At 39.0% G+C, this 13,872-nt stretch overlaps 1 protein-coding gene across 1 annotated transcript; it reads left to right on the forward strand.

Annotated features, from left to right (window-relative positions):
- The first annotated feature begins 3,081 nt into the window (after positions 1-3,081).
- On the forward strand, positions 3,082-13,397 carry SLC10A2 (solute carrier family 10 member 2). Its single transcript, XM_085056691.1, has 6 exons — positions 3,082-3,642; positions 6,655-6,773; positions 7,929-8,017; positions 10,109-10,284; positions 10,867-11,024; positions 11,295-13,397. Exons 1-6 carry the CDS (start codon positions 3,221-3,223, stop codon positions 11,417-11,419), a joined length of 1,089 nt encoding a protein of 362 aa, XP_084912817.1. The 5' UTR covers positions 3,082-3,220; the 3' UTR covers positions 11,420-13,397.
- Positions 13,398-13,872: the final 475 nt, after the last annotated feature.

Consider the following 13,872-nt stretch of genomic DNA (forward strand, 5'->3'; position numbering starts at 1 on the left):
GAAGATTCATAAGTCTCATTAAGAGAAACATCCCAGAAATAAGCACCAGACAGCCATAAAAGACAAACTGTTAAATTGTCTCTCCCAGTGTAGGGTTCTGTATGCATTTACTGCTATTCTTGTTTTATAACTGCCTGAGTTAATGGATAAATCAATTATCTAATTGTTGGCACAGGGAAATCTTACAAGATTTACCTTCCTGGATTTGTTTGCTGAAGTGACGCTAAACTCACTTGAATAAGCTGGTATTCTCATCACCACGAAAATTCAAGAAGACAAATCAGAGTATTGCTGTTTGGGATGCAGATATACCTTTAGGTTGGTATTTCTCTATTTAAGTATTGATTGTTTTCATTTTTCATGCATGCTGACAGTGTCAAGAATCAGTTAGGGGATGTTAATCATCACCAAAATGCCACCAAGTTCACTGCACTGCTGCTTCCTTCTCTGAAATTCAAAGGCAAATGCTTAAAAATCACACTGATTAACATGTGCAACAGGTACAGGCAAAAGATGCCAGCTGGGTTCACAGAGAAGTACGTAGTCCATCTCATCAGTTAAGCACCATAACTTAAGTGGAAAACAGGCAGTGAAACAGAAGCCATACAGCCAAGTATCTCCGAAAACCATCTCCGAATTGCTGCTTTCCGTGAGGATGTCTCCCACTAGCCTGCAAATGGATTAAATCCCAGAAGCACATTTTAAAAAGCAAAACAGACTTAGAGGAATGTTTGAAATCCAGCACTCCTGAGAGAGATGCCTGCCTACTTAAAAATACTGTACCTCCTTCAACATGCCAAGTTTTTAACTGTGCCTGTAAATATTTCAATGTCTTGGATATGGTTTTAGTTCCCTAACAACACATGAGGATTTCTTGATATAGATATTCCCATCTGTGCTATATTGTGACAATTTCATCCTAATAACATGCTGATTTCAGAAGGGTTTTCTTTTGTTTCCAGACAGCATTTTTGTGATCTAAGGTTTTATACAGCTAGTTGCTGAAATAATAACTCACAACCATACCTTTTAAAATAAAGGAAGAAAAACAAAGGCAAAGCTAGCAGTAAGTACAGGTTAATTTTACACAGATTGCTGACCCACAAGGCCATGCAGGTGAGTAGCTGATGTCCTGTTTGTCCTCAGCTGAGCACAAAACCTGAACATGAAGGTCTCCCCCTACACACTATTTCCAGAAATCAAACTCCAAATGACAGCTGGACAATCCAGTCCCTCAGCAGAGGCTGGAGACCAAAACCAGGGACATTTAATCTGTGCTGTATCTGGGGATTCAGCATCAAGCACCACTACACAGCCCAGACAAATGCTCTGCAAGGAGAGGGAGAGGGTAAAAGCAAGCCCCTGCATGAGGCTCTGCTGAGAAACATCCACTCTAAGCCCCACCTCCTCTCCCAGACTACTCACTCTGGGTTTCAACCACATACCAGACATTTACAGGACTAGGAAAGTCCCCCCCAGCCTCGAGGCTTGCTGGAGATTTCAAGACACTAGTAAAAAAATTTAGTTTCAACAAGAAGCAAGTTCAAGTGCAAATCTAGACTCTGATAGAGGTTTTATAGAAAATATTAATACAGCATTCTTAATATGGCTTTAAAAACCTTACTAGCCCTTTAAAAGATTTGGATGGAAAAGTAAAGGCTCCTAAAATTCTGTTTGAAAGCACACATTAAAAGGAGAATAAGTTTTTCTGCCAAACCAAGATCTTGTAGCCTTCTCTCCCTTTCATCTACTCCTTATTACCTTCCTTGTTGCTCTGTGTGACATATCCTAGTCACACAGATGTGGCACTAATCACAGGGTAGGAGTTGCCAGCTGCCTGGAAGGATAAAGCTACTCTGACATTATCCCATCAGGCACCCAACAGTGACTTAAGGGATTCAGCCATTTAGCTGACCCCTTTGTAAAGAAACAGGTGCCATCTGAGCATGCTGGGAAATCCTTTCTAATGCAGTCAGCTCCCCCTACACGATTCAAGGTTTAAAATGAAAAAAAAAAAAGCAACGCCTATCATTTCACACACTGATGTTAGGCACAAAGTGCTGAGGCTTCCAGTGAGAGTCTTGCTTGCTGAAGATAATTACGGCTTAGCACATTACTCTAGCAAAAACTACCCTTGTATTGAAAAATAAGATTATTGGGGGGGGATCAATTGCACCTTAAGAATTTATTTTAGTCTAAGATCTACCCTTGAAGATATTTCTGCCACAAAGCTTGGGCACAGGTAAAGAGTCACTAAAATTTGTCCTTTAGAAACAGTGCAAATGTCCAGATTTTGAAGGAAGCCTGAGGGGCAAATCTTTAAACATTTTCCAAAACTTGAGATTGCTTTTGAGCCACGGGGGTGACAGAGAGCAGCAAGCCATACCAAAGCCAGGCACAAGAAGTTTGTCTTCTAACCTTTGTGCCACACTAGACAAAAAAGGTGACCTGAACTGTCACCCCTGGTGTGGATGCTGAGTGTGTCGTGGCAGGGAAGAGGATGGGGTGTGTGCCAGCCCCCTGCCCTGCTCTCTGCTCACCACACTTGGCTCAGAGAACATATCTCCTTCCTCCTCCACCCTCGCCACCCCACACTCCTCCTCCCACTGTCTGCCACTTCCATTCCGAGCTGGAGCAAAGTGTGACTGTGCCAGCTGTAAATCTCCATGCCACCAGAAACAAATATTCCACATCATTCAAATGAGCCTTTGTGTCATGCTGGATGTTGCATCCATTACGAGAGTTGCAGCTTCAGATCATATCTCAGGACTTCTGGTCATGATTTCTTGTGTCCCAGTCACTCACCACACAGACCCCTGTGTTGTCAGCAGCATTGCATGCATGAGCAGGTCTCACAAAGACATGCGAGAAATTCAAAGAATAAAGTCTAAACTGTCTCTTCCTCCTGTGATTCTCATTTCACGGGCTCAGCAGCACCACGAGCCTCCTTTACACCCTTAAATATTAACACAGCTATTCTCTTGATGTGGGATTCCTCATTATCATTTGAATAAATGATTAATTGTCACTGTACCAAGTAAGTGCAACTTTTATAACTATATGAATCAGCACTGTGCCAAACCCTTCAAGAGTAAGAGTTTTCAGGCATTTATTGCACTTTATTGCTTCCTGGACCATTTAAAAGAAGTCACTGGCAAACAACCATTTACATGGGCTTGAAAGTTTACCACGGATGTACTGAGCAGTTCTGTATTCCAAAATGCAGACAAACTTTCTTTCCCAGCAATTTAATGCCAGCTCTTTGGCAGAAAACTCCACGGCTTGTCCAGCAAATGCTACTATTTGTGATGGCACATCTTGTGTATTACCAGAAGACAATTTTAATCAAACTTTGAGTGTAGTTTTAAGTACTGTTCTAACAATCATGCTGGCTTTGGTGATGTTCTCCATGGGCTGCAATGTGGAAATTAAGAATTTCTTGGGCCACATAAAAAGACCCTGGGGTATATTTGTGGGTTTCCTTTGCCAGTTTGGAATTATGCCTCTCGCAGCCTTCTTGCTCTCTTTGGCCTTTAATGTCCTTCCTATTCAAGCTGTCGTGGTGATGATCATGGGATGCTGTCCTGGAGGCACAGCCTCCAATGTCATCGCCTACTGGGTGGATGGAGACATGGACCTAAGGTAAGAGCAGCCGTTCTCTAAGTATTTCCCTTGGGTCTTTGCATTGTAAGTTTTATATTGAAAAGGACTGTCTTATCTGTTTGATCTTTCTTCGTAGTTCTTGGCACATGCATGGTGGAGGTTTCTTCTTGTAAAGATGGTTAATTACTATAATCACAGTGAATATAAGCAGAATAGCAAATATCCTTCGTTCATTTGGGAATTCATGGGGAAGATGTCACAACAGAATTGTATACATTAGAAAATATTTTCATTGTAAAATTTCAGATCCTGCAGCAAATAGCACTTATGAAGACAATTAAGATAACAAACATTATGAAAACTTTTCCCAAGTTAGAATTACTTCTCTTTCTCCCAAGATCTTGAGTAGTTAAAAAAAAATAGGGTATTTTAGGATCAGAATCTTCTGTATAAAATAGTGGCTATGCAATTGTTCTTGAAGTAATGTTTCTTGTAAAAGAGCTCCTGTGCAAAAATATTTTCCCTCCTTTTGTGTTCTATACAATGAAAAGATAGGCTTTTATTTTCTCTTTGGGAACCAGTTCAAATGAATATCACTTGTGATAATTCTCTCTGCTCCTGGAGTCTTCAAGCTGAGGGAATATTATACAGGCTAGAAACTACTACTTAAGGCAGCCCTGCACATTTTGGGCAATGAAAAGCCCCATCTTTGTGGCAAAGTGTGATGGTCTTAATGACAAGGTTCTCTGAACTCAGAAACAGGTATGTGAGGCACTTGACATGGCCTATGACATCAAGCACACCAGAGAAGTGAATCGTACCCTTGATGCATATTCCATGGGGGGTTCATTAACTCTGAGAACCTTTAAAATGAGCCATCTTTTTATTTTTATGTCCTGATTACTTTGCTCTAAAATAAACAGGATCATTTCTCTTTTTCCAACAGAACAAAATAAATTGGAACATTCACACTAGACTAGAAATGGAAAAAATAGTAGAAGTAAGAAAGATGTGGAGCTAGGGTAAATAGACTAAGAATGTTAATATTTGTGGCTTTAATGCGACATTTTTTCCATCCTTTGGAAATAGTGAACTTTTCTGTCACATACAGGTGTTAATGCAAAAACAGCTTTCGAATTATGAATGAGGTCAGCTCAACTTCCTTATTGTAGAGGAAAGATCTATGATATTAAGAATTGTAAGACACTTAATTTCAATTAATACCATTCTAAAAAACCACAGGAAGATATCCAAGGCAAGTCTGAAATGTTGTTCTAATCTGTCCTTGGAAGAATACACTGTGCTAAACTGTGCTTGGTCAGCTCTGTATGTTCAGAGTTGCACCACTGAAATCATTGGTAAAAATACAAATATATCATGCTATAAACATGGACAGGATTGTTATCCCATGATGCTGTTTGAGGGTGAAGTTAATTGAAAATGCCTTTAAAAAGGTATTCTTCAGGTCAAAACCTTTACCTTAAGAAGTGAAAGGCTTTTGGTCAGTTCCTTTGTGACAGAGATTCAGGAACCACAGGATACAGGAGGTACAGCAGATTGTCGAGGCAAACATTTCTATTCTCAACAGAAGAATAACATTAGAAGTAGTGTGCCTAGTTTCTGGAACCACCACAGTATTATAGAAACCTGTCCATCATATCAGACAATGCTTTGGTTTTACCTGTAATATTTTATGTTTATACATTACAACCTCTGGTCATTGTCTATAGTTCTGCTTCAAAATGTCTCTGTGCAAATAGACCACAAGTTAGAGCAGGAATTACTTTTATAATTAGCATTATAATTACATTGAGGTGGAGCATGATGTTTCATATCTTTCTTAGTAAATCAGATCCAGTTGATATCCTCTAATGCTTCCCATAGAGACATCTCTTGGTATTTCACAAAACTAACTGCTTCTGTGGAAACAGGGCTGGGGTTAGAGGATGGCCAGACTTTGGAGAGGGATGTAAATTCAGGGACAGCTACAGGAAATACAGAGGTAGAAAACATGGTTTTTTTCCCATTTGGGGCTTCATCAAACTTTAATTGTAGCCCATGACTCTTTCTCTGTAGGACACTTCTGTAGGAACTCTTTTGCCAGAGGCTTTTTCAAAATCCTATTCAATGACTCTAAAGCAGAGAGTGACAGGAACCAAACTCAATGCAAATATTCCTGTGGTTTCTGCATCAATTGTACTAGATTTCTCTCGATCTCACCAGTTTCCCAGGCTCAGGATCAACAGCCCCTTTTCTGAGGAAAAGCAACACAGACGAGAAATCAGAAGTGGGGCTCAGAAGGATCTTCCAAAGTCTCTTAACTAGAAACATCTCTCATTATTTTTATATCAGAAGAATGAGATTTGTAGGCATAATTATATTAATTCTACTCAGATTGAGAGTTTTCTTCTTACTTTAGATGTCTTGCCTTTTCCTCTTTCTTTATTCCTGTAGCAGAATGCATCTTTTTCTACAACAGAAAACAGAAATATCTTTGCAAAAAGGCAACAACAATACTTATGCTAAGCCTCACTGAGCAATTTTTAGCACCTACTCTTTGGCCTAGAGAAAAACAAGCCAGAAAATGGAATTTTATTACATCACACATCCTAGACAACGAAATGGATTTTTATGCTGTTGAGTTCAGAATGAAATTTTAACACTCTAGAACTGCTGGTATAATGGAGAGCTCCATTTGATGTCCATCTCTGCCCCTGCCCCCTGTGCAGCTTGCCATCCTCTCTGAAACCAGCTGGCCAGGCAGCATGCCGACAGACTGGCCAACAGACCTTCCCACTGGCCACCTGTCTGACTGCCTCATTTGTACAGAGTTATAGTTTTGTGGCTGTAGAACACCTCGATATTTTATGTTCTTTTCAGCAGAAGCCATTCCTTTCATTTAGCTTTTTTCAAACCTGATAAACAGGATGAATTGGCTGTAGCCAGCATTTCTTACACAACCTTTCACAAGGTGTGAAGTGGTAATAAGAAAATGAGAAAAACTATGGGCTAGCATGAGATGAACTGTCACTGTAACCAATTTCTTTGCAGCATCAGCATGACAACTTGCTCCACGCTTCTTGCAATGGGAATGATGCCACTTTGCCTTTTTATTTACACCAAGATGTGGACTGATGCTGATGCAATTGTACTCCCCTATGACAGCATTGGTGAGTCCAGTGAACCAGCACTTTCCCTTCTGTCTCTCCTCCCTCCAGTGTCAGCCACCTCCATACCATCATCCTGCAGAGTCAGGAAAAAATTGCCTCAGATTTTCAAAAATATTTCTCTTCCTACTCTCTAATAACCTCCATGGGCATTTCTAATAACCTACCATGGGCAGGTACCAAAAATCACTTTATGTCATCCAAAGCTCTGCTGAAGGAAGGTTTGAAATCATTATAAATATTGTACAGAGACTTACTACAAGGTTGTGCATGTTTTTCTTTCCAAACGGTTTGGAAGCCTGCGTGGTACTGGGATAAAACTATAGAGTAATTCATACAGGAATAGCTGCTTCTCCTGGATGAAAGTGTTTGTTACAGCTTTAAGACACAATCCCAGAAAGTGCTAAATGCTGAGGCCATAATCTGGCAAAATACTTAAGCACACGTGGATAATTAAGCAAGTGATTAAAACTGCTGAGTCTCTTTGAAAAGCTGCAATCTACAGTGCCAGGAGTGGCTTCATTTGACTTCCTGTCAAAAATCTCTTCCAGCTACAAAGAGAAAGTAGTTAAAGTATTTAGAAATACATGCTCCAATGCTTTGCAGAGCTGTGGCCCTAGTGCTTATCAAGTGCAGTTTCATGTTGTGCTAATCTTAAAAGCCAGCAGAATCACTTTCACATTCTTCAACTTCACTTCCCATTGTCCTTGGGGAAAAAAAAATCACATACATTGCGTGTGCTTTCAAAATAAATACTAGAGGGGGAAGGCCAAAACAAAAGAAGCTCTAAGCTGGTTGCTGATGTGGTACAGTAGCGAAACACCTGCAGACAAAATGAACATTTAATATAGCTACTCACATCGCAGGATAGTGATGATTAGCACACTCAAATTTCTGTCTGCCTTTCTGATGCAGGTGAATGAGCATGCAGCTCGGCAGAATGGCAATTACTTCAACAGGCTGCCAAAGATAACAGAGTCTATAGAAAAGCAAATGGGCAGGTGTGGGTGGAGAGTGTATGTGTGTGCTTCAGGGTGTGCACACCAAAAACATCCTCTGGAGGGCTGCTCCACACCCACAGTCCCTCGACATGGTGTCTGTCCTGTTGTGAGCTTCTACACCACATGTGGGCTTAACTTGTCTCTTCTTTTTTTACAGGACTCTCTCTGGTAGCACTTGTAGTTCCTGTTTCATTTGGAATCTTTGTTAACCACAAATGGCCTAGTAAAGCCAAAATCATACTTAAGGTAGGATATATAAGGCTGAAGCCTAAGCAATTATGGACAAATTATGGAATCAGTGGCACAACTGAAGCAGTACATTGCTATTCATAGTATTAGTATCAGACTTCATAAGACCTGGGAAGTTTTCAGCAGAAAACAAATGAGATGATGTGGAAATGTATTGCTTTCCCCCTGCACAAACATGCATGAGTTGCATACATTATTAGAAACCATCATTATCTAAAGAGCCTACTTTTGTCTTTGGCTGCAACTATGTTAGTAATTGAGTTCAGTATTTCATGTAAACCGAAATTGGAAGGAAAGTCATTCAGGTCAACAGTAAGCAGTTTTTCTCTGCAAAACAATAAAAACTAAAATCATTCTGGATAAAAATGCCTTTCTCCTTTTAAGCCAGTTTCCTGATTTTTTGTGTGGCAATTTTAGAGTGTGAAGTCAATTTTTATCAAAAAACAATAAACTGAAAATATTCCAACACTTATAAAAACCTAAAAAAAAATTATTCACAAAATACAGCTATCTTTGCAAGATGGTTTCAGATGCATGAAAAATATGGGGATTTTGGCAAAAACTATTCTCATCAAAATAATAACAATAATAATTTAGCCATATTTAGGGTGACAGCAAATTAATCATTCTGAGCATTTGGATTAGGTTTAAAGAGATTTTCAGACGTGCTGAGAACCCTTGGCCTTTGCTAACCATTCTTAGTTAACACATCAATTATCTAAATTTTCTTAAAACTAGTCTGGTCACTTGTTTTTCTACCTATATTTTGCTATAATTTCTTTGCTATCAGCTCAGACAGCGTAGAACACAAACAAAGCCTTTTTAAGTCAATTAATCTTCATTAAACTGCTAGCTCATCATGTTGCATTTTTAAGTGCACTCACAGCTTACTATTTATGTTTAATCATTTAAGGGAAAAGCATGAACTTGTACTAACACGAAAAGAAACTCTACTTGATGTCCCAGCAAACCACTCTTTCATCCCCTTTCTTACCGAGTGGGTGAGCAACCCACAATAGTCCATTGACAGTTTGCTTTGTGTCGGACAGTGAAGCATCAAGTGAAGATTGAGCTGTAGCTGTCAGATTGAGGCCCATACAGTGAGAAATTGAGACAAGAGCAAAAAGACAGTGTGCCAGGTGAAAGACGAGCTTGTCATGGCCAGACCATGTTTCTTCTTCCTAGGTGCATGTGGTTAATAGCTCAGGCAAGCAAAAGCACTTGCTCACTGAGTGCTCTTAAAAATGCTTCAGCCAAAGACTGATGAAGCCACTTCAATGGAGATACATGTTTTAGCTGAGGAATAGGTTCTCCTAAGCTTAGCCTAAGAAGTCCATCTCTGAGATCCCTGGCAATACATGCTATAATGACAGATATTTCACTTGGTATTGAGAAGACAGTTAAAACATTTTTAGGCAAGCAGCAGTAAAGATCTTAGTACACTCAGACAAAAGAAATAAGAACAACCACAGTGATTAGGTCCATGTAGAAGAGCTGTACAAGCTCACAGCCAGTTTTCAGGCACGAATCTTCCGCTCCATTAAAGATTTACCTCTGCACCTGGCAAATAATTTCCAAGCACTAGCTCACTGGCAATCTAGTGTCTAGTTAGCACATATTGTACCAAGTCCCCAAGGGGAGGGAGAAAAATGCAGTCTTCTGCCTACTAGGCTGTCAGTTTCCCAACAGCTCTGGGGGGATGTTTCTAATATGTGCATCATTCCTTGCTCATTTCACACCTGTGAAATTATTTTTAATCTCCAGTTCTAAATAAAATTATAGGCAGGGCCTCAAAAGGCTAGTTTTACAGGTATCTGCTATAGATACCAATTACGGCGGTGTCTTGATCTAGAATTGTAGTCACACCTTGAAGTACATAGTACATCTCCTGCTTGGAAAAAATGGCAGCTCTCTTTCTGCTGTGAATTGTATTGCTGTCAGCATTAGGTTTTGTGTTCAACAAGATGTTTCAGTGACTCAGAGGCAATCACAGGCAAGTTTGGCACCGTGTTTGTAATGGAGGTCTCATTCGCACACTATTCTGTGATTCTGTGATTCTGTCTCAGTCCCTCCTCTTTCCCTTCACAGGTTGGTTCCATTGTGGGAGCAGTGCTCATCGTGCTCATTGCTGTGGTTGGGGGAATACTCTACAAAGGCGCCTGGATTATCTCACCCAAATTATGGATCATTGGCACCATATTTCCAGCAGCTGGCTATACTTTAGGATTCTTTCTGGCTCGTATAGCTGGTCTGTCTTGGCACAGGTAAGGAATACTCTGTGACAAAGACCCATAGCCTTTTTTCAACTGTGTAAAAATATTTTATTCAATGATTAATCAATGCTGAGAATGCTCCATAAACCTTAGTTATGTGACAGAGTCACTCATTCACCAACCTTTTTATGCAATACTATGGAGACAAAACTTTTCTTGTGCACATTTATTTACAGGTTCTGACTATAGCATTTCCTCCAATCCTTCATATGTTCTCCCTTTGTGTGCCAATGTCTTGCACTTCAAACAAGTGAAACAGACGTGACTTGTAAGTGGTTTGGGACTGCAGTAAAACTACTCATGTAGATGCAGCAGTCTACAATTTAAAAAATCATTGCAAGAGAGTGAGACAGTGAGTGCCACATATGTGCCTTGAAGGTGGTTCACAGTCGTTTACAGTTGCTGAGCTGCCAATAATTGCTGGTACCACTCATAGGTGGAGTGTTTTGATGACTTCAGCTGAAGGATACAATTTTCTTACTTATCCATTACATTTTTTGCTTATCCAGATTAGTAAAAAGCATGAGCCCACTGGATGCTATTTCACAACTGTCTTTGTGTTGTTCTCTTTAGATGTCGTACAGTGTCTCTGGAAACAGGCATGCAAAACACTCAGCTATGTTCAACTATAGTACAGCTCTCATTCACTCCTGAACAACTTGAACTGATGTTTACTTTCCCACTCATCTACAGCATCTTCCAGCTGTTGTTTGCACTACTAATTTTAGCAGGTAAAGTATAATGATTTTCTATTATATCACTGTAGATACCATTATTATTATCAGTTTAACTTTTCATGTATATGGCAAAAAAAGAGAGGGATAAAAATAATCAAATGGATTTCAAAATTAAAGTTTAGCTTTAAAAACTGTCTGGAGGTGTTGAAATGTTTTAACAATATAAGGAAAGAAAGTGTTGCATGGCTATATGTTACTACAGTACCTTTTTCAGGCAATTTTAATAATTCCTTTATTTAATACTAAACATATATTAATCCTCAGGCTACCGTCTTTACAGAAGGCACCGTGTCAAAACAAAGACAGATGTTGAGAAAATAGAGCAAAAAGAGGACTCAAAATCAAATGGTAAAATAAATGGAGGATTTGTACCAGATGAGATGAAATAGGCAAATACCTCTTCTCCCACCAAGTGTAAAGATAAAAATATATGGTTTACTTAAAGCTTTTTTTTTCACATGCTGTTTTTTCATGGAAATATTTAACTAAAGAAGAAGTTCTGCTGATGTTCTGCAGTGTGACTTTAAAATTATTAACTTAAGAAAGATCTACTTTGATTTTTAACATGGTTTCTGCCACAGTTGGAGAATCTGGTTTTGAGGCTAATTCCTTAAAAATATATATTGGTTTATTATGGATTATTTAACAAAAAGCAGAATAAAGGTGGGCTATTGCTAAAAACAAGCAGATATCTGTAATACCAACTCCAGCCTGTGGTCCTGCAAATTCATCTGCTGGTCTCAGCCCACACACCAAACAAAGAGAAATCTTGTAAAAATGCAGGAGCAGGAGCAGGAATTAATGTGGAAGATCTGGTCAGGCTGAATATGAATCAAGCATGAAATTGGACCAAGCCAAAAATGAAGTAAAAGTTTCATTTAGGTGAGTCTGGGCAGACTAAAGCACTCTATTAATTGCTTGAAGATTAATTCATTCGAAAGCTATAATTTTAACAAGTGTAAGGTACCTTATGACTCCATTTTTTTGCCCAAAGTAATAGAAAGTAATAGAATGTAACAGTCTTACCTCTTCAGCCTGGGTCTTTTAGGTGCTGGAAACATGAACAGAGAGACAAAGGTGAGGGTGTAAGCCTTGAGCAATTTTAGTGACAGCAGTGACAGCTGCATACAAGGAGCAAGCAGAAGTTCTGGAAGTGTAAGAAATTCTTAAAGCTTCTCCACTGAAAGGAAGGCATTTTCATCCAGGACTACTTCCACCAATCTTAACATGAGACAGCAGAGCTTGGAGAGACTTATACATTTTTGTTATTTTATGAGCTAAATAAATTTGAATCTGCCAGAAGTCTAAGACATGTAGATATCGATGCATTGATAATTTTAAGACTTTATTTATATAAACCATGAATAGAAATAATTGGATGTACACATACATTATACATTACTCATTTCTGAAAATTTAAAAGTGCATATGGAAATCTCTTCTAATTGTGCGGAGAAAATTAATATAATTCTAGGAGACACAGTGCAGTAAACTCCTTGCACCTGTAATTTTTCAAGGAAACATTCAGTAACATTAGTCCTGTAACTGTTATGTAAAGAAAATATCCAGAGTACTTCAGGTGAATGAGTGAGAGGTTAGCTGACCAAAAAATTCAAGAATGAACCAACTGTCAGTGCATGGAAACAACACATCTTTCTGTCAAGTGGGCTTTGCAAAGTATGGTGAGTTAATGTGGCAATTTTTTTACCAACACAAGTGAAATTGTGGAATTTAAGTTCCTGCTGTGTAACTTTCCACTGCTGCAGAAACATGTCCAGTACTAAAGAAAGAATAAATTATTGCTGTCTACCACATGTGGGGGAAAGGTTCTCAATATGTTCCTGAGTTCTGAGAGGCTTGAAGCTGCTTTATTTTTGGCAGGGAGATCAGAATGGTCACAGCCTCCAAGGAGGGGTTCAACACTGAGTGGGAGTTAATACACAATGAGATGTGCTGTGTTTTATAGAACAAAGATGAAACAGAACAATGTGGCAAAGATTGTTATGCAGAAATCATAAACTGTGAAACAACACATTCACCAAGAAAAGGATAATATGATGTTATTTGTAACACCTGTACTAAAATAGTTAGTCTTTCTCCTGCATCCATCCAAAAATGGACAGCAGAATTTAGTAAGGATCATGTCTTTCTTATAAAAGAAGCTGCTACTCTTCCCCCATGCTGAACTTTGAACTCTCATGTTTCTGTCAATACATCAAGCAGATCTTGAAAATGTGTTTAAGAATTATAGTTTGTCTTGCTTACACTCTCTGTGTATGGTGGATGTGTATGGGTGTGTGTGGGTGTGTGTGTATTTAACACAACTGTATAAACATTGAACTAAATAAAGCCAGAAACTATTTATAATTTTGCCCACTGGAGTAATTTAAGGTAAAAATGATTGAGACAGAAACCTAACATGCAGACAGAGTTTATAGCTTTGAGATGTAACAAAAATATCTCACGTTATGTGTCAAATGGGTATGTTTAATAATCACAGAAACATAGAATAGTTTGGGTTGGAAGGGACCTGGAAAATTCATGTAGTCCAACCCTCCTGCAATGATCAGGGACATCTTCAACTAGATCAGGTTACTCAGAGCCCCACCCAACCCAACCTTGAATGTTTCCAGGGATGGGGCATCTACCATCTCTCTGGCTAAAATGATGAAGATTATACAAACACAAGATATCACATGCCATATTTGATACACATTTTTAATGCATGTGTGCACTCAAGGCCTCTGATGAAGGAAGGAGGCTGCAGTTTCTGCAGCCATTACAATTATATCTAAAAAGGACTGTATGTCCCAAGCCTTATGTGAAGCCAGCTCAAAGGTTT

Source organism: Lichenostomus cassidix, chromosome 1, assembly GCF_008360975.1.
Source record: "Lichenostomus cassidix isolate B80296 chromosome 1, HeHo_3.0, whole genome shotgun sequence".
In the NCBI taxonomy this organism is placed as follows: Eukaryota; Metazoa; Chordata; class Aves; order Passeriformes; family Meliphagidae; genus Lichenostomus; species Lichenostomus cassidix.

Coding starts and splice junctions, on each gene's coding strand:
- SLC10A2 (XM_085056691.1), top strand. CDS start 3,221: ATGCAGACAAACTTTCTTTCCCAGCAATTTAATGCCAGCTCTTTGGCA. Junction 8,018..10,108: donor AAGCCAAAATCATACTTAAG/GTAGGATATATA, acceptor TTCCCTTCACAG/GTTGGTTCCATTGTGGGAGC. Junction 10,285..10,866: donor GCTGGTCTGTCTTGGCACAG/GTAAGGAATACT, acceptor TGTTCTCTTTAG/ATGTCGTACAGTGTCTCTGG.